Source organism: Trachurus japonicus, chromosome 12 (genome assembly GCF_045865225.1).
Source record: "Trachurus japonicus isolate A0001 chromosome 12, Traja_1.0".
Taxonomy (NCBI): Eukaryota; Metazoa; Chordata; class Actinopteri; order Carangiformes; family Carangidae; genus Trachurus; species Trachurus japonicus.
In genome coordinates, this window is record NC_140918.1 from 2282109 (window position 1) to 2301547 (window position 19439).

The 19439-nt window shown below is 39.4% G+C and overlaps 1 protein-coding gene across 1 annotated transcript in view; it reads right to left on the reverse strand.

The window, feature by feature from the left end:
* The window catches only part of sez6l (seizure related 6 homolog (mouse)-like), a 50273-nt gene extending 40986 nt beyond the window's left edge, over positions 1-9287 (reverse strand). The window contains exons 1-3 of the mRNA XM_085794295.1: positions 9251-9287; positions 6701-7141; positions 4246-4385 (exon numbers count right to left, since the gene is read on the reverse strand). Of these exons, the coding sequence (XP_085650421.1) occupies positions 4246-4385; positions 6701-7141; positions 9251-9287 (618 nt within the window). The remainder of the gene's footprint in view (positions 1-4245; positions 4386-6700; positions 7142-9250) is intronic.
* Between the last annotated feature and the right edge of the window lie 10152 nt (positions 9288-19439).

Sequence of the window (19439 nt, forward strand, 5' to 3'; positions counted from 1 at the left end):
CGATTCCTCCTCCTGTCGGTGTGACAGAGTGTCCTTGGAGAAAAGACACTGATCCCCAGTCAGTGTGTGTGTGTGTGTGTGTGTGTGTGTGTGTGTGAGTGTGTCTCTGGGGTTGTTCTGTCCTCAGTTGTCGTCTCTCAGGTCCCAGTGGGCGGAGCTTCTGTTAATGCACCTGGATGCACCTGAACGCCTCATCCAGCTGCAGTAAAGTCCATTCATCCCCTTTGTCTCTCTCCCTCTCTCTCTCTTTCTCTCTCTCCATCACTCCATCTCCCTCTTGCACCACAGTTTCACCTTTCACACATCCACTCAACAACATCACTGAATTACACACACGTCACCTGTCAATAAATATGATTAATTCTTCATTTGCAGCTAAAATGCATCTATTTCATAACAGTTGAAAAAAGCACTGAACTGAACTGAATGTGACTTGTAATGTTAAACACTTTGAGAGGTGAATAATACGCCGGCCAATGGCCAAACACTGCAAATAGAGAAACGATGCACAACCAAAAACATGTGGTAACACTTTATAATAAGTACACACAATTAAACATTAGTTAAGCTGCGCATGAATAAATACTGAATTCATCATTTATAACGCATGAATACTCATTAGTACGTAGTTTATAAATACAGTTAGTGCTTATCAATGATGAGTTAAACATTTTTAACTGTATTGCAAATGATGCTGTCATATGTTACCAGTATATGCCCTCAATTTTTTAATGTATGTCTTTCGATGACCTATTGATAAGCTTTGAATATGTGTGAATCAGTGCTTAGCACAATGATACACTTTTCAAGCTTTTGTAAAGCATTGTACTGTGTTCAATCATGTTAAACCATGTTTGGTTCTTGTACCCCACAGATGTTTGCACAGTAGCCTAGAACTGTAGTCGGAGAACGCCACCCCCAGAGCCCCATTTCTCCCTCACATCGTCTTGGATCCTATATGTTGCATCTTTTTAGTTACAGCGACTAACATAATTGATAACTTTGGTTAAGTTTTGTGCGTTTTTCGGTTTTTGCAGTGTTTCTCTTTTGCATTCGTGGGTTTGCATGTTTTTGGCTCTGCATCATTTCTGTGATTGCAGCATTTCTCAGTTGTAGCGTTTTTCTTTTGCAATTGTTTCATGCATTTGTGTGTTTTTGGTTTTGCATCATTTCTGTCTTTGCAGCGTTTGGTCGTTTGCGGAGCATTTGCTCTGCCACTGTAGAATAAGACTAGAAAAGCAATACATTCAGTAAAACAAAGTAACTTAGTAGGGTGTCCAAACTTTTGCTCATAATAATAATAATTATATTTTTTCTGTTCATAAAGTTAATTGAATAAAAAAAGCAACAGAGTTTCCTTTTGCATGAAAAAAACCCCAACAAAACTCTATAATTGAGACAAAGTTTTGTTTGCAGCTGTGGAGGTGATGAAGTTAGAGGCTCCTGAACGCATCGTGTCTGTGCAGGTCCTGACAGATACAGAGGAGGATAACAAACTGTGTGTTTGCTGTGTGAGGGCTCAGGCTAATTGCTGAGTCCCGCTGCGTCTGTTTACGGTCGTGCAAATCAAAACAAAGACAGAGAGACAGTGTCCTCACAGTGTCCTCAGTGTGTCCTCTCTGACTGGGATGGAAAAACCTGCAACATTTGTTCTGCTCCACTGCTCCGGAAGAAATAAATAAATGAATAAAAAGGTACAAACATGGAGATTTGGGGGCGTCAGGTTTCCTGCTGTTTTCACCAAAATTATTTTCCAGCCAAGAGACGCTCGGTGGAAGACAGAGATCTCTGTGATGGGATAGTAATGTCTTTCCAGGATGTTTCAGAGTTAGGCTACATGCAAAAACACAAAGTTTATACTGTTTATACTCTACACTATATGAGTTCAGTGGTTCACTGGTTTGCCTGCATCAATTTTAGTCGCGTTTTTTGCTCCAACCAACACTGGGTGACCATCAGGACAACGATTTAGGGGTCAAAAATGGACGGAATCCTCCTTTAAAGAGACACATGGAGCAGAGTTAAGGTGGAAAGGAGTTCCTGAGATGAAGAAATGCAGCAACATCGCTAAAAAGTGAGGGATTATCACCAGAATGATATTCTGTTTGACCTCATAATAAACAAGCACAGAGCAACAATCTTTAAAGGAGACGTGTTCTGTCCCTTTTCCACCAATTAAACCAGTTCCCAGGTTCTTAAAGTCGTGTGTCTGTTCTGCTTCGGTCCAAAACCTCCAAGGATCAAACATCACAGCTCTCTCTGGTTTCAGTGTCTGTCCCTTTAAATGCAAATGAGCCGCTGCTCACCAGGCCCCGCCCCCTCTACAGCTACCTGTACTCACAGGTAGGGGTGGGATTATGCAAATTCGAGGGAACAGCTGGTAAAACCACATGGATTTCAACCTCAGGAGCCTGAAAATTATTGATTTATTTATCAATTCTCACAACTTGGGGGCAGGAATGTGTCAAAGAGCCTTTAAAAAGTGATATTTACATAACACGTCCCCTTTAAACACAACACTGACGTATTGTAGTTTACAATTGCAGTCATGTTGTGACTTCTCTGGGGTGTTAAATCTCATTTTATCTCAGATTTGGTCTCCACCAACATCAGAAAACATCTTTTCAGTGTGGAAAACCAAACACTAATGTGGCAATAAAATCAAAACCATAATGAGATGAAAAAGGATAAAACACTGAGTAGGAAAGAGCAGCGCAGAGTGATTCTCTCTGAGCGACTGATTTCATATTATTAGTGTAAAACTAACAGTGCCTGTCCCTTTAAATGCAAATGAGCCGCTACTCACCAGGCCACACTCCCTCTACAGCTACCTGTACTCACAGGTAGGGGCGGGGTTATGCTAATTTGAAAACTAATGACATCATTGTGGATGGATTTCAACCTCAGGAGCCTGAAAATGACTGATTTATTGGTTAATTCTCACATTTTGGGGTCAGGAACATGTCAAAGAGGCTTCAGAGGGTGACATTTATATAATCTGTCCCCTTTAAACACAACAACACTGATGTATTGCATTGGACAGGACGTCAGAGCGCCGGTGAAATGCTGCATTAGTTTGGTTGAGTGTGAACAAGAAGAGCCGGTACACAGAGAGAGAGAGAGCTGCTGTAGCTGCTTAACTTGTTTTTAGATCATTTTCACTTGTTTCAAACAAATTTTCCCTTGAAACAGGTAGAAAAATCTGCCAGTCAAAGCAAGTTTTTTGTGCTTGTAATAAGAAAGAAAAACTTGCTCCACTATCAGATTATTTTCAGTCAAAATTTGCTTGAAAGAAGTAAAAAGTGTCTAAAAACAAGCTACTTTTTAATGTGATGAGTCTTATTTTAAGTATAATAAGATTTGTTTTGACTAGATTCTCGGTAAGATTTTGAGTTTTTGCAGTGTAGGGGTGGGATTATGCAATTTTGGAAACTAATGACATCATTGTGGATGGATTTCAACCTCAGGAGCCTGAAAATTACTGATTTATTGGTTAATTCTCACATTTTGGGGTCAGGAACATGTCAAAAAGCCTTCAAAAAGTGAGATTTACATAATCTGTCCCCTTTAAACACAACACACTGCAAAAACTCAAAATCTTACCAAGAATATTTGTCTTATTTCCAGTCAAAACAAATCTCATTCTACTTAAAATAAGACTCATCATATTAAAAAGCAGCTTGTTTTTAGACACTTTTTACTTCTTTCAAGCAGATTTTCACTTAAAATAATCTGATAGTGGGGCAAGTTTTTCTTTCTTATTACAAACACAAAAAACTTGCTTCACTGGCAGATTTTTCTACTTATTTCGAGTGAAAATCAGTTTGAAACAAGTGAAAATGATCTAAAAACAAGTTCATTTTTAGGTGGTGAGTCTTATTTTAAGTGGAAAGAGATTAGTTTAGACCAGAAATGAGACATTTTGACAAGAAATAAGACACATATTCTTGGAAAGATTTTGAGTTTTTGCAGTGAATGTGCATTTGTTCACCTTTTTTACATACAGAGAGTCCAGGTTTTGAAAAGGGTTTAAGTTCACTTTATAATGGAGTGTGTTAATTTATAGGCTTCTACAGTATTTGTGTGCAGATAAATGATAAAAGCTGCAGTAGCAGCGGCCGCCAGTAGGAGGCAGAGCTGAACTCTGCAGCATCGTGACGTCCAGCGGTGGAGAGACACAGTGTGACGGTTCAACAACCTGCAGCCTGGCTCTCTGTGTGTGTGTGTGTGTGTGTGTGTGTGTACCTGCAGCTCCACGCCGTAGCCGGTGTACACGGTCACTGTGTAAGTGCAGTGCAGGAAGGCGCCGTCGGGCAGCGGGGGGTCGTCGGAGGAGTCGATGTACCCCTCGGGGTCGGAGAAATTCACCATGCAGCTCTGCACGGCTGAGGAGAGAGAAGGAGAGAGAGGGGGAACAGTTTATTCTTTCTGCTCTGGCCTGGTTTTATATTTTCTCGTGTAATCTCTTTAACGCCATGCAGGCTGAGTGGAAACTCTCTGGAAATCCCTGCTGTGTGTAATTAATGATGGAAATTACTGGGCTGAGAGGAACCACGACGCTGCAGCAGTAGAGCAGAGAGAGATAGAGGACACAAACACATCACATCCTCTGTTTCCTGCATCAGCACAGAAAATGATTTAGATCCTTGACTTCAGCTAAATGAGCTTCATATGAGCAGAGTCTGAACCTTTATCTACATGTTTAACTAATGACAGGTTTAATCTGGAGCTAAAGAAGCTAAACACGCTCAGACTGACACAAGTGAAGCTAGATTAGTTTTCTGAGTCAGTCACATCACTGACAGACGTCTTATAGACAACCATCCTGACAGATATGAATGTTAGAAAAACTTGTTTAGTTAAAATCGTGACAGAATCCGTCACTTCTTAACGGGTGTATTATCTTGTGACGGGACATCTTGAGTCAAATAGGCTAATGGCGCATTTCACTGTCAGTAACGGAACAGCGTTACAACAAGCAAACAGTAACTTTTTTGATTAGGCTATCTGTTCACATGTTTTCAGCAACTATATTCTAACATATTTAAAGGAGAATTCCGGTCATTTTTGAGCCCTATATCGTTGTCCTGATGGTCACCCAGTGTTGGTTGGAGCAAAAAACGCGACTAAAATTGATGCAGGTAAACCGGAGTTACCATGGCTACCCGGCGCTAGGGATAGCCACAACGCTAACCTATGGGGGCAATTCTTTCAACAACAACAAACACTCAGAAAACAATCAGATATCTCTGGTACATGACTGGAATCCTTAGAGACACCACTGAACTCATATAGTGGAGAGTAGAAACAGTAGAAACTTTGTGTTTTTGCATGTAGCCCCTCACCTCAGATAGTCTATCACCACATGCAGCGAGCGAAACGGCGACGAAAACTCGCGCGAAGGTGTCCTGATATGCAGCGTGACGATTTTGTGGCGCGTATATTCTATTGGTTCAGAATCCAAACCAATCAAATTATTGAGGGACGTACACAAACTTGCGGTGCTATTTATGAGATTCCTGACATTTCCTGGTTGCTGTTTTTCACATCTTGGAGCATTTTTTAAAATTTTATTCCTCTCATATTCTCCTCTCTCTGATAACTTGCTTGTCAACAGAAAGCAGCGTGTACTTATCAACCAATAAGAAGTGTTTAGGGGCGGGACAGCGCCGTGAAATGTCGTCCAGATAGAGATTTTTTCAGGGTTGAGCGTCAGGACAGGCTGATTGAAAAGTAACGCATTCTAATCACTTTTACTCGCTCGCATCGCTGTCGCATCGCTGTATGTCAGGACGGGGTGTGACTCTGAAACATCCCAGAAAGACATTACTATCCGATCACAGAGCGCCTGCTCTCTACGACACAGAAACTAACACTTTGTCCTTGTTGTGATGTGATGATGATGACTTTACTAAAATAAACGGTGGAGCAGTGCAGTGGTAATGTCCAGAATATCTCAGACCGTTTATTTTTGTAAAGAAATCATGTTTATACTGGTATCTCGTAAGGATTCCAGTCATGTACCAGAGATATTTGATTGTTTTCTGAGTGTTTGTTGTGGTTGAAAGAATTGCCCCCATAGGCTAGCGTTGTGGCTATCCCTAGCGCCGGGTAGCCATGGTAACTCCAGTTTGCCTGCATCAATTTTACGTAGTCACGTTTTTTTGCTTTTGACCATCAGGACAACGATTTATGGGTCAGAAAAGACCGGAATTCTCCTTTAATATATTTACAATCGAATCTCCTATTTCACTTCACACAGACTTTAAAGGGATAGTTCAACATTTAGTCAGATCCTCATCTCACCATAACCCCTATAGTCATAGCAGTAGGTTCATCACCTTTAATTATCGGTGCATGTTGTTTTGAGATGGGCGGGGCAGCAGATCTAGCCTATAGCCTTTAACACACATGTTTTGTTCTTTCTTCATTTCTAAAAATGAGCTGTCAGCGTAAGAGAGGTATAGGCAAAATAAACTGAAGCTTCATCCTACACCTTTTCAGTCAAGGTACGTTTGTTTTGTTTTGGATCTATAGTTTAAGGGAAAGAAAAGACATGAAATAATGTTTGTTTATTTATGTTTAAACCACATGTGTATATAATTGAAGTGTGTACTTGAATCTACAGGACCAGAATAAACTCACTCAACTAAGAGTCAGAGTGATTGTGTGGATGTTTTTATCCGTAGCACCCCGGTACCTGCTGAGGGCGTCCCCGTCTCCGTGTCCTCATCGTCCAGCGTTGCCGTGGTGACGTCAGCCTCCTGCTCAGGAGTGTGTGTGTGTGTGTGAGGCGTCTGGGAGGAGGAGGAGTGTGTGTCTGCAGCAGGAGGAGGAGGAGGAGTGTGTGTGGGTGTGGGGGCCAGGGCTTTCCCCCTCTGGTGCTCCGGGGCTCCGAGGCTCAGCCCGCGGCCCAGGAGGGGCAGCAGCTTCTGGGGCAGAGCCGAGGGCAGGACGTCCAGACGGGTCCGATGAGCCAGAACCGACTGCAGCAAACCTCTGGCAGCGGCACCGGGGCTACGGCCGGGGGCAGCGGGGGCAGCGGGGGCAGCGGGGGTGTTGTTCTCCTTGGTGCTGCCTGGGGTCGCCACCGGAGACAGGAGGGACACGGGGGCCACGGCCGGTGTTGGGGCTTCTGTATCTGAAGAGAGAGACAGAGAGAGAAGGAGGGAAAATGAGGGATGAATGACTTCAACTGCAGGAGAGAGAAAAATGTGGAGTCTCTTATCAGCTCAGAGGTGCAAAAACACTGCAAAAACTCTAAATCATTCCAAGAATATTTGTCTTATTTCTTGTCAAAATGTCTCATTTCTAGTCAAAACTAATCTCATTCCACTTAAAATAAGACTCATCACCTAAAAATTTACTTGTTTTTAGATAATTTTCACTTGTTTCAAACTAATTTTCACTTGAAATAAGTAGAAAAATCTGCCAGTGAAGCAAGTTGTTGTGCTTGTAATAAGAAAGAAAAACTTGCTACAGAGGCTCATGGGATTTCTTGGTTTCCCTCATCAAACTCATCAAATACACAATCCAACAACTCCACAACGCTCTGGTGGACAAGTTGTGAGCTGCACATTCACCACACTATGAGATAATAACACAACGTTACCACACAGAGTTGTTTTAGAGGGAAATACAGAGACTGCTTGATGAAAAACTGTCCCTGAAGGCAACGTGCATCAGAGGTTTTGTATGAATTTCCCTCTACAACAACTCTGTGTGGTAACGTTGTGTTATTATCTCATAGCGTGGTGAATGTGCAGCTCACAACTTGTCCACCAGAGCGTTGTGGAGTTGTTGGATTGTGTATTTGATGAGTTTGATGAGGGAAACCAAGAAATCCCATAATGAGCCTCCGTAGTGTAGCTCTGAGCAGCTCACGGCTCTGCTCCGCCGTTCTAAAAACAGCTTGCACCGACAATTAAAGGTGACGAACCTACTGCTACGACTATAGGGATTATGGTGAGAGGAGGATCTATATATTATCTAAAACTTAAAGTGAATGTGTCGTCTGTAACTTTATGTCTTTAGGAGATCATTTCATCTTCCACACTAACAGAGATTTCAAACCAGAGGTGCCCAAACTTTTGCACGACACTGTAGCTACACAAAACGACGTAGTGGAGAGGAAACGTTCAGCCTGACAGGAGCAAAGAGAAGAGAAGAGGAGGAGGAGGAACTAAAAAAAAAGACGGAAAGAAAGAAAGAAATGCAGCGACAGGCAAACCGCTCTGCCGTGCATGCTAAAATGCGTCTCCAGCAGCTTAGCTCCAGAACAGCACAGACAAGCATTTACACACATACACACAACAGACACACACACACACACACACACACACAACACACACACACACACATAACACACACACAAACACACACTCCAGCAGCTGAAACAAGTGCTCATGTTGCAGTTTCACATTCATCTATGTTTAAGTCTCATTTACACACTCAAATCAAAACACTGCCGCTAATAATGATAATAATGATAATATTAATAATAATGATAATAATAATAATAATTCAGAGGAGAAACATCCTGTGTGTGTGTGTGTGTGTGTGTGTGTGTGCGTCGTGTTGTCATGTCGACAGCTCCTTGTTCTTCTTATGTGGTTTTTCATCTTCAGACAGGAAATAAAAAAAATCGCTGTTTTTCCTATTTATAGATTTTATTGTTGATGCTGCATCAGGATGAAACGTGTCAGAGCAACATCATCAGGAAACCCAGTACAGCTTAGAGTTACTACACACACACACACACACACACACACACTCGTCCTGCTCTGAACTCTGCTTTTGATACTTGAAGTTGTTTCTTAAACCTAATTAGAGACTCACACTCAACAAACTGTTATGATGAAGATCTCTTGTATTTGAACTCATGTTTCCTACAGCAGCATGGAGCTTGGATTCATCCTATTACTTTTATTTTTACACTGTAAACATGTTTTATTTATTTTATTGATTGATTTACTGTTTTTTTTATTTTCATAGTTTTTTAAAATGTATTTTATAGTTAAGATTATTTTCTAAACTCTGCTTTTTAAGCTGAACTACAGTGTTTTGAAAGGCAATTATAAATAAAATGTGTAATAATAATTATTAGACAGACCATTAGACTAATCAGAATGTCCAAGTACAACAACACACCTCATTTTAAAATTATGTTTTGGCCCATTTGCATTTTGCATTAGTATTATATCATTTTAAATGATGTATTGCACTCAAATGATGTAGCACAGTATTTAACCTATGTCTAGGTTGCTCCCTTTGCACTTGTAGCGCATATTCTATTGTTTGCAGGATGAATAAAGTTCTATCTATCTATCTATCTATCTATCTATCTATCTATCTATCTATCTATCTATCTATCTATCTATCTATCTATCTATCTATCTATCTATCTATCTATCTATATGTTCCAGAGTGAAGACCAAGTGGATGGACTGTCTGAGACATGGAGCTGTGTGATATTGTTTATTTCTGTGACTTGTTTCTCTCACGTCTTCAGGAAACATTTACACAACTGTGTTTACGCAACTGTTGTCTATTTATCATAAGATGAGTTTATTGTCACTGTATAATAAATACACAACAAAATATAGTCTGCAGCGCACATAAATCAAGATGATATAAGAGTAAAAAAAAAAAAAAGAATAAATAAACTAGAATAAGACAGATCTCTAAAGGCCCAGTCTGTAACTTATTTGGCTTTTTAGTACAGTATTATGAGTTGTTACAAGTCGATACAAATACATGCAGCGTCTGTTGTCTGTCTGACGTCTGCCCGATTTCACCTGAATGCAACATCAAGAATACGTTCAGATGTGTTTTGCTCTGTCGAGTTCTTATTGTACTGTCTGTCTTATTTTATCTGTCAACATTGTGTCTGATTCTATGTCTGTCCTGTTATACCTGTGTCTTGTCTAATTGTTATGAAATCTTCTCTATGTAAACTGCCAGAGGACTGCGGGTGAAAATTAGCTACTTGCTAATCGCGGTACATTTACGTTGGGCTTCCTCTTTTCTCTTCCTTAAAAAGAGAAATGAACTGATGTTATTACAGTAATGTAGCTAAATTGTCCTTTTTAAATAAATAAATTAAATTAAATTAAATTAAATATGCAACCGCACCGCTAGATGGGGGGAATTCCTACACATTATACCTTTAAAGCAGAAGTAAGCAATATTTTTGTGTTAATATAAGTCTTAAATAGTTGTATCTTCCGACAGCAATCACTTCTATAGAGTGTTTGGTCTGAAACACGGGTCTGTCAGTCACTCTGCTCTGCTCTGAGCCCAGGAGAAAACTTTTCTCGTATCCTACAAGTTTTATCCAATGAGGAGAGAGAACGGCATAAAGGGGCAGTCCTCTCTGTGTGTGCAGTCAAGGGATGCGCCTGAATGTGGTGACGTAGGGACGAGGACCAATAGATCCATGACGAGGGCGGGGGCTGCTAACTCCATCGGCTGACAAGACGTTATGGTGCGTTCAAGGAAACTCGTAACTCGTGTTTTTCCGACCTGTGAAGTGGTACCAGTTCGATCTGGTACGAGTTCACAGGTCAGAAGTTACGAGTGGCCGTTATAGTGACTTTCACAGGTAAAACAGGTCGGAGAAACACGAGTGGGTTGCCTGGAACGCTACAAAGTCGTAAGTTGTGACTTGAAGCTGTAATTTACGATTTCAAAAGCCTGCCTGGAACGCAGCATTAGCCAAAACCACCGGATCGCTTACTTCTGCTTTAATATAATAATAATAATAATAATAATAATGCAGTTTTTGGTTGTTTGGTTGTTGGAACAGTTTGTGTTATGTATGTTACACTATGATACAATAATAACAATGATAATGTTTCATAATGGAACTAAGCTCAGCGTCTGGTGGTCGTATCCCTCCGCCACTCACACTAGTTCCCTGTTTGACCTCTGACCTCTATCTGCAAAAACTCTCTTCAGTTCTGATTTTATTTTTTTGTACCGACTCTGCAGACGCTCTGTGTAGGTGCTGTTGTGTTGTTATTGTGTTGTTGTCGTTGCTCAGGTTTGTGTCCATGAGCCTGAGACTCAGACACCGAGTCGCTGCCTCCGGCTCAGACTGTCGCACCAAAATAAACCTGCTGCAGCTCTCAGGTGGATAAGGTGTGTGTGTGTGTGTGTGTGTGTGTGTGTGTGTGTATGTGTGTGTGTGTGTGTGTGTGTGTGTGTGTGTGTGTGTGTGTGTGTGTGTGTGTGTGTGTGTGTGTGTGTGTGTACTGACACTCTGTCTGCTTGGTGACCGTCCACATGAGAAACTGAACTGACCCACAAACGTCTCCTCCCTGGAGATCTGTTGACAAAGTGGAAGTCTTTGTTGTTGTTGTTGTTGTTGTTGTTGTTGTTGTTTACGTGTAGGAGATGAGATATTCTGTTTTTGTTCTTTTAACCCTCCGGTCTCGATTTGTTTTTGTTTATATTTCAGTCAATTTGCGCCAGAGAGAAGTAGTTCAGCTGCTGCTGAGACCAGGAGACTCTGCTCTTTAAAACAGAATCCTCATTTAGACCTGATCACTGTTTCATTCTATAAATACACGTTAAAGTAGTTAGAGTACTAGTTACAGAGGAACTAATGAGGAACTAATGAGTAGTTACTGAGGAACTAATAAGGAACTAATGAGTAGTTATACAGGAACTAATGAGGAACTAATGAGTAGTTACTGAGGAACTAATAAGGAACTAATGAGTAGTTATACAGGAACTAATGAGTAACTAATGAGTAGTTACTGAGGAACTAATGAGTAGTTACTGAGGAACTAATGAGTAGCTACTGAGGAACTAATAAGGAACTAATGAGTAGTTATACAGGAACTAATGAGTAACTAGTGAGTAGTTACAGAGGAACTAATGAGTAGTTACTGAGGAACTAATGAGTAGTTACTGAGGAACTAATGAGTAGTTACTGAGGAACTAATAAGGAACTAATGAGTAGTTATACAGGAACTAATGAGTAACTAGTGAGTAGTTACAGAGGAACTAATGAGTAGTTACTGAGGAACTAATAAGGAACTAATGAGTAACTAGTGAGTAGTTACTGAGGAACTAATGAGTATAGAGGAACTAGTGAGTAGTTACTGAGGAACTAAGGTACACAACAATGAGTAGTTACTCATTTTAATGGTTTTTTTTTTAACTTAATTTTACTTTAAGGTACACAAAAAGAGGAACTAATGATTAAGTAATAGTTAGTTCCTCATTAGTTCCTCAGTAACTACCGATACTCTAATTGTTGTGTACCTATTGTAAATGTTTCCATATATCCCACTGCTTTTATGAAGCTCAGACTCTGTTGAACCTGTTTCAAGCACCAGAACACTTCGTCCTCATGACTGAAACTGAGTTTTCACAAGAGATTTGAACATTTTCTAAACTTCAGATTTCCAGCGTTTTGTTCTGAATGATTTCTTCCTCCAGTTCATCAGGACAGAGACGATCCTCAGGAAACATTTAGACATGAAACACCTGGGAGAACCTTAAAAAGGAGCGAGCACCGGTGTAATACAGTCCTCTAACAGAGCGTGGAATATTATGGGCTGTTTGTAGCCTTCACGTCAGGTTAGTGTGAGTGTTTCCAGTCTGTTTATAGCGACTCTCTGTGTGAGTCAGTGTCGGCTTGATCCGGTTTAACCTGCAGGACTTTTCTGCTGCTGCTGCTTCAACGTGGGTTTCTTTTTCCTTTTCTGCCACAGAGGAAATAAATTCATGACGACTGAGCCCGAGTCTCTCTTTCTCTCTCTCTGCTTCTTTACTGCAGGAATGAATCCTGGAAGAAAATCTGTCAGACGGCCAAGAATTATGGGTGTCAGAGAGGATGAGCTGTGAGAGACTGAAGTCTGAGAAACTGTCAGAGGAAATGATTCTGACCACTTCAGCGTCCTGACAGAGAGACACTAATGTGGGTTTTTACTTTACATCCCACTTATACAGGAAGAGACAAGGCGTCAGTGAAGTGGAAACTCTGCTCCACAGAAATAAAAAGTAAAGTACACACGTTGGAGAGAAGGAGCGGTCACCTTAACCCTCGTTCCTCATCCTCATTTACATGGAGGAACATGTTTACCCCACGAGGACAAGAGCACGACGCACTGGAAAAACGCCATAAGAATATTAAATGTGAAGATTTTTTTCCATTTTTTTTGCATACACCTTCTATTCTACTTCTCCTCTGATGATCAATACCAAATATTCAATTAATTTCATACTTTTAACCCCTTAAATGCCGGTATATACGGTCCTATGACAAAAAAAATGGGGGATATTTTCAATATACTGAATGCAAACTGGATTTGTTGAGGAGGGATTAAACCAGTCTTGGACATATCATTGATTAGTAACACACTTGATTTGGATGGATTCGTAGTTTTTTTGGCAGAACCAAAAAGAAACTGGAAAAAAATATTGACGTATACTATTTTTAGAGCATTTTTTCCATGGAAACTACATATGGTAAAGTTTGGAATCTGGGATTGTAAAAGAACTAAATATCCATCCAAATCAAGTGTGTTACTAATCAATGAGACCAAGACTTTTTGAGCCAATTTTTTGTCATAGGACCGTATATACTGACATTTAAAGGGTTAAAAGTCTGAAATTAATTGAATATTTTGGTATTGATCATAGAGGAGAAGTAGAATAGAAGACGTATGCAAAAAAAATTGGAAAAAAAATATTAATGTATGCTGTCCTCATCTGTTACCAGAGTGCGTAAAGTTTGGAATCTGGGATTGCAAAATAACTAAAAATCCCTCCAAATCAAAGCATGTTACTAATCAATGACATGTCCAAGCCTGGTATAATCCCCACCCGACAAATCCAGCTTGCATTCAGTATATTAAAAATATCCTCCTTTTTGTGTGCTTTTTGAGCCATTTTTTGTCATAGGACCCTATATACTGGCATTTAAGGGGTTAAAAATCTGAAATTAATTGATTATGTGGTATGGATCATCAGAGGAGAAGTAGAATAGAAGATGTATGCAAAAAAAACTGGAAAAAAATATTAGCTTGTGCTATTTTCATGGCGAGTTGGGTTGGTTGGGTGGACTGAAAATGTTTTCTTTTGGAATTCCAAAGTTACTGAAAAATAATGACTTTTTTTTTTTTACCAGATTTGATGTCAATAACCCAAAACACTGTCAAAGAATCGAAAAATTAAAATTGAAAATCCTCTCTCTTCTTTTCTTTTCTCTCCCATCTCACATAGCTGTATCTTTCTTTGCTTATACTCTCTCTCTCAAGCTCCAGTGGCTCCAGTTCATCCCTGTTATTTCACATACATATACACTGCAAAAACTCAAAATCTTACCAAGAATATTTGTCTTATTTCTAGTCAAAATGTCTCATTATAATTAAAATAAGACTAATCACATAAAAAGTAGCTTGTTTTAGACACTTTTTACTTCTTTCAAGCAGATTTTCACTTGAAATAAGTAGAATAATCTGATAGTGGAGCAAGTTTTTCTTTCTTATTACAAGCAAAGAAAACCTGCTTTCACTGGCAGATTTTTCTACTTATTTCAAGTGAAAATTTGTTTGAAACAAGTGAAAATGATCTAAAAAGTTCATTTTTAGGTGACGAGTCTTATTTTAAGTGAAAAGAGATTAGTTTTGACTAGAAATTAGACAATTTGACAAGAAATAAGACAAATATTCTTGGAAGGATTTTGAGATTTTGCAGTGTAGACGTCCATACACACACACAGCCCAACACATACGTCTTTGAGAACTTGTAAAAGCGCGTTATAAATAAAATGTATTATTATTATACGCATGCTCACAGACATGCACATACACATACAGCACTGTTTGCACCAGTACAGCACTTTGTCTCGTCTAAACCTTTAATAAGTTGTTTTAATACGTTGCTTTTTTGTCTTTGTATGTTTTTTGTTGCGTCCAACTTGTCTTGTTTTGGCATCACTTAATAATAAGAGTCGAAAAATGAAAATGGACATTTTTGTCGACATCAGGCACAACCAGGGTCGTTGTGTATTTGATCATCTGTTGTTTTTGTTGTTGCTGTCCTTCAGCTGTGTTGTTGTATTTTTCTAACAGATGCCCTCAGTGGTTTGAACGTTGGGTTGAAGGGCGTCACACGGTGAAACCCCACCTGTTCTCCCACCTGGACCCCTGCTGTAGCTGTGATCATCTCATATTAAAATGTCATTGGACTTCACCCACACACACACACACACACACACACACACACACACACACACAGAGGCTCAACGCTGGCTGAAGCTGCAGCGAGGACGAGGACACCTGAGGGAAATAAAAACCCTTCCTTTGACATCATAATATTAATTTACACAGAGATTATTAGTATGTGACATTCTTCCCAGCTCATAAATGAGCCACGTCAGGCTGCACGGCTTCGTTAGGAGAGTTACACTGCAAAAACTCAAAATCTTACCAAGAATATTTGTCTTATTTCTAGTTAAAATGTCATTTCTAGTCAAAAACAAATCTCACTATACTAAAAATATGATTCATCACATAAAAAGTAGCTTGTTTTTTAGACACTTTTTACTTCTTTCAAGCAGATTTTCACTTGAAATAAGTAGAAAAATCTGATAGTGGAGCAAGTTTTTCTTTCTTATTACAAGCACAAAAAACCTGCTTTCACTGGCAGATTTTTCTACTTATTTTAATTGAAAATTAGTTTGAAACAAGTGAAAATGATCTAAAAACAAGCTAATTTTTAGGTGATGAGTCTTATTTTAAGTGGAAAGAGATTCGTTTTGACTAGAAATGAGACATTTTGACAAGAAATAAGACAAATATCCTTGGAAAGATTTTGAGTTTTTACAGTGTACAACTCACAGCCACAGACGATGAAGTGCAGGCTGCAGAGATAAACGCCTGATGCATGGAGTCTATGTTATGTTATGTTGTGTTATGTTGTGTTAATGTTGCCACCACAACTCGTTCTGGACCTCTCTCTCTCTCTCTTTCTCTCTCTCCTGCTGCATTTTTTTTATTAATTACCCGGCTCCTCTGGTGCGATTTAATTAAACTTTTCTGCTCACTGGCGAGTGAATGAGCCGTTCCAGAAACTTCCATCTTTACACACAATAATATAATTCAAGCTGCAGCTTAATAGCAGTTTTACTTTAGGCACATCTCCAAAAAAAAAAAGAAAAAAGAAAAACCTACCACCCAACCAACCAGCCATGATCGATCAAAAATGATCCACCGTTAAAGGGGAATTGCCGGTTTTTTTAGAATATAGAATATAGAATATAGTATCATGTCCAACCCTGTAACCATGTAAATGTACTTTTCCTGTTATCTACTGGTCCTCTGTCTTCTTGGACTTTTTATGTTAATAGTTGTATTGTTTTGGGGACTATGGATGTAATTTAGCACATGTGCTAAATCCGGTGTATTTACTGTGGGTACTCTAGTACTCACTGTCCATTAATATGCATTGTCCCGACCAAATAAACAAATAAAGTAAAGTAAAAGTAAAGTAAATACGGATATACGCGGCTCTCGGCTGGAGCTCATTTCACCACGACGACTTGTAATGACACCAAAGTTATCTGGGGGAGGAAATGATCGGATTTTATGATGGAAATAAGGTCCACACTGCAAAAATTCAAAATCTCACCAAGAATATTTGTCTTATTTCTAGTCAAAATGTCATTTCTAGTCAAAACAAATCTAATTCTACTTAAAATAAGACTCATCACATTAAAAAGTAGCTTGTTTTTAGACACTTTCTTTCTTATTACAAGCACAAAAAACTTGCTTTCACTGGCAGATATTTCTACTTATTTCAATTGAAGATTAGTTTAAAACAAGTGAAAATGATCTAAAAACAAGTTCATTTTTAGGTGATGAGTCTTATTTTAAGTGGAAAGAGATTAGTTTAGACTAAAATTGAGACATTTTGACAAGAAATAAGACAAATATTCTTGGAAAGATTTTGAGTTTTTGCAGTGCAGATTGTAAAAAAAAAAAAAAAAATTAGTTTTACTTTAGGCACATCTCCAAAAAAAGAAAAAAAAAGAAAAGAAAAACGCACCACCAACCAACCAACCAACCAGCCATGATCGATCAAGTCTGATCCAGCGTTAATATAGAAATATTGATGACTGCAGCTTTTTAAAAAGAGGGCAGGACTCTGACTCTGCTGCTCGTTCCCAGATCGATACATCACTCTGAGCTGTAATTCACTTCTGTCTGTGGTATGAAACGATGCTCGTTGTGAGTGAAACGACAAGCTGCACGCATTAATCAGAGCTCGTTACTCACAGGTTGCTGCTCCTGCTGCTGAGCCCCGCTGATTATTACTGGATGGCAGCAGCAGAACGACGACTCACCTCCTGTTTTTATACCGTCACTAGTGCCAACTCTGTCACGGCCGACTGGTCCGGCAGTAAATGATGCTCTGACAGAAACGCACCGGTGTTAAAACTTCACTTCTCCACTATAAAGCAAATGAGAAATGATGTCTCTCTCTTCTTGACACAGGCCTCAAGTTCCCTTTCCATTTGATTTAACGTGCACTGTCGTTTTCTAAAGTGGGTTTTATGTGCAATAGTATAAAACGTTAAATATCAGATTTATGCCTGTTGTTTTTTTGTAAGTGAGACACTGCAGGCAGCAACATCGTTTTTGAGATTTTGGGGCTATTTTGCTTCTTTTTACATTGTCTTCTTTCAGAATAGTGGAAATAAATGCTAGAAAATCCACATTAATGTCCTTATTTTACTTCATTTTGTCTGTAGATTTCTCCTAAATTCACCAGGAGTTAGTCTAACCCATGTCATGTCAGGTATCATTGTAAAGCTCTCTCTCTCCTGAACAATGATGTAGGCTCCAAAAATTGTAATTTCCTTTGTATCAATACACAATCGTAAAAGTACTATTAACAATAGCAATCTATGTAATTTTAGACTCAGACTCTGAGCTAGAAATCTCCACTTCAGCAGCACTTACAGACACCAAACCTTCCACTTTGATCCCTTTCTATATTCTGAAGGTTTTTACAGAGGGGATTGTTGATATATCATTCACAGCCTCATTTATACAACATTTTATTCCCCAAAAAATGGCGAAATTTTATCTTTTTTATGGCTGGTGACAGTATTTTCTCATTTACAAAGTGATAAAAAGAGATATCCAGAATCCTCCTCTGTAAAAACTTCTGAGTCTTATGTGTCAACAAAATAAAATAAGAATTTTGAAAGTAGCTTTATCCATTGGTCAGATTTCTGTTGTGGAAATATATGCAAATGAGCGCATATTTAATTAGGCATTGCCTCATTTACATATTTAAACATAAAATTTGACAAAACTTACTTATAATACAAAAAATAATTGTCTTAATGTATAAGTACAATAATAAACTTGGGATGTTTCATGGTTTTTCCCTCACCTTTAGTATTTTCAATTTAATAAAGTCTGATCGTCTATATTTTTATTTAAGTGCATTTTAAATGATTGATCTCCTCCTCCTCCTCTCTGGCTGTAAATAGAGGGCGAGTAACCACGGTTACCGCCGACGGACCGAAGACATTAATTTTACGACCTGGAGCTGAAATCAATCAATCAATCAATAGTTCCATGTTCTGTCCACAAAACATAGCAGCAGCTAATTGTTTTTGAATTCGCCGAAGCCTTGTTCTCCATGGCAACAGCAGCCGGGGGCTCATGGGTAAAGTGAAGTCCTGTCTGGATGTGCATACATGTCTATCATCCGTTATCCATCCATCATGTCCTCCTCCTGTCGGTGTCAGCGCCTTCTTATTGACTGACAATGTCGATATAAATAACGTTTCTGAAAACTGATGGTTAAACATAAAACCTCACATTAAAGCAGATATCAGTGGCACGGCCGTTTCGGCTAATGCTGTGTTCAAGGCAGGCTTTTGAAACCGTAAGTTACAGCTTCAAGTCACAACTACGACTTGGTAGCGTTCCAGGTAACCCGTAGCTCGTGTTTTTACCGTCCTGTTGTCTGTGAAAGTTCCCTATAACGGCCACTCGTAACTTCCGACCCGTGAACTCGTACCAGATCGAACTGGTATGACTTCACAGGAAGGAAAAACACAAAGTACGAGTTTCCTTGAACGCACCATGAGTTAGCAGCCCCCGCCCTTGTCAGGCATCAATTGGTCCTCGTGCTACGTCACCACATTCACGCGCATCCCTTGGCTGCACACACAGCCCTTCATGCCGTTCTCTCCCCTCATTGGATAACACTTGTATCCCACAAGGAAAATTTTCTCCTCGGGTTACAGCAGAGCAGAGTGACGGAGAGACTCGTGTTTAGGCTGAAATACTTCATGTAAGTGATTGCTGACGGAAAATAGGACTATTTAGGACTTATATTAACAAAAACATTCCACTGATATCTGCTTTAACAGTGGTAAAGAAGAGTCCTGTGTTTCTGTG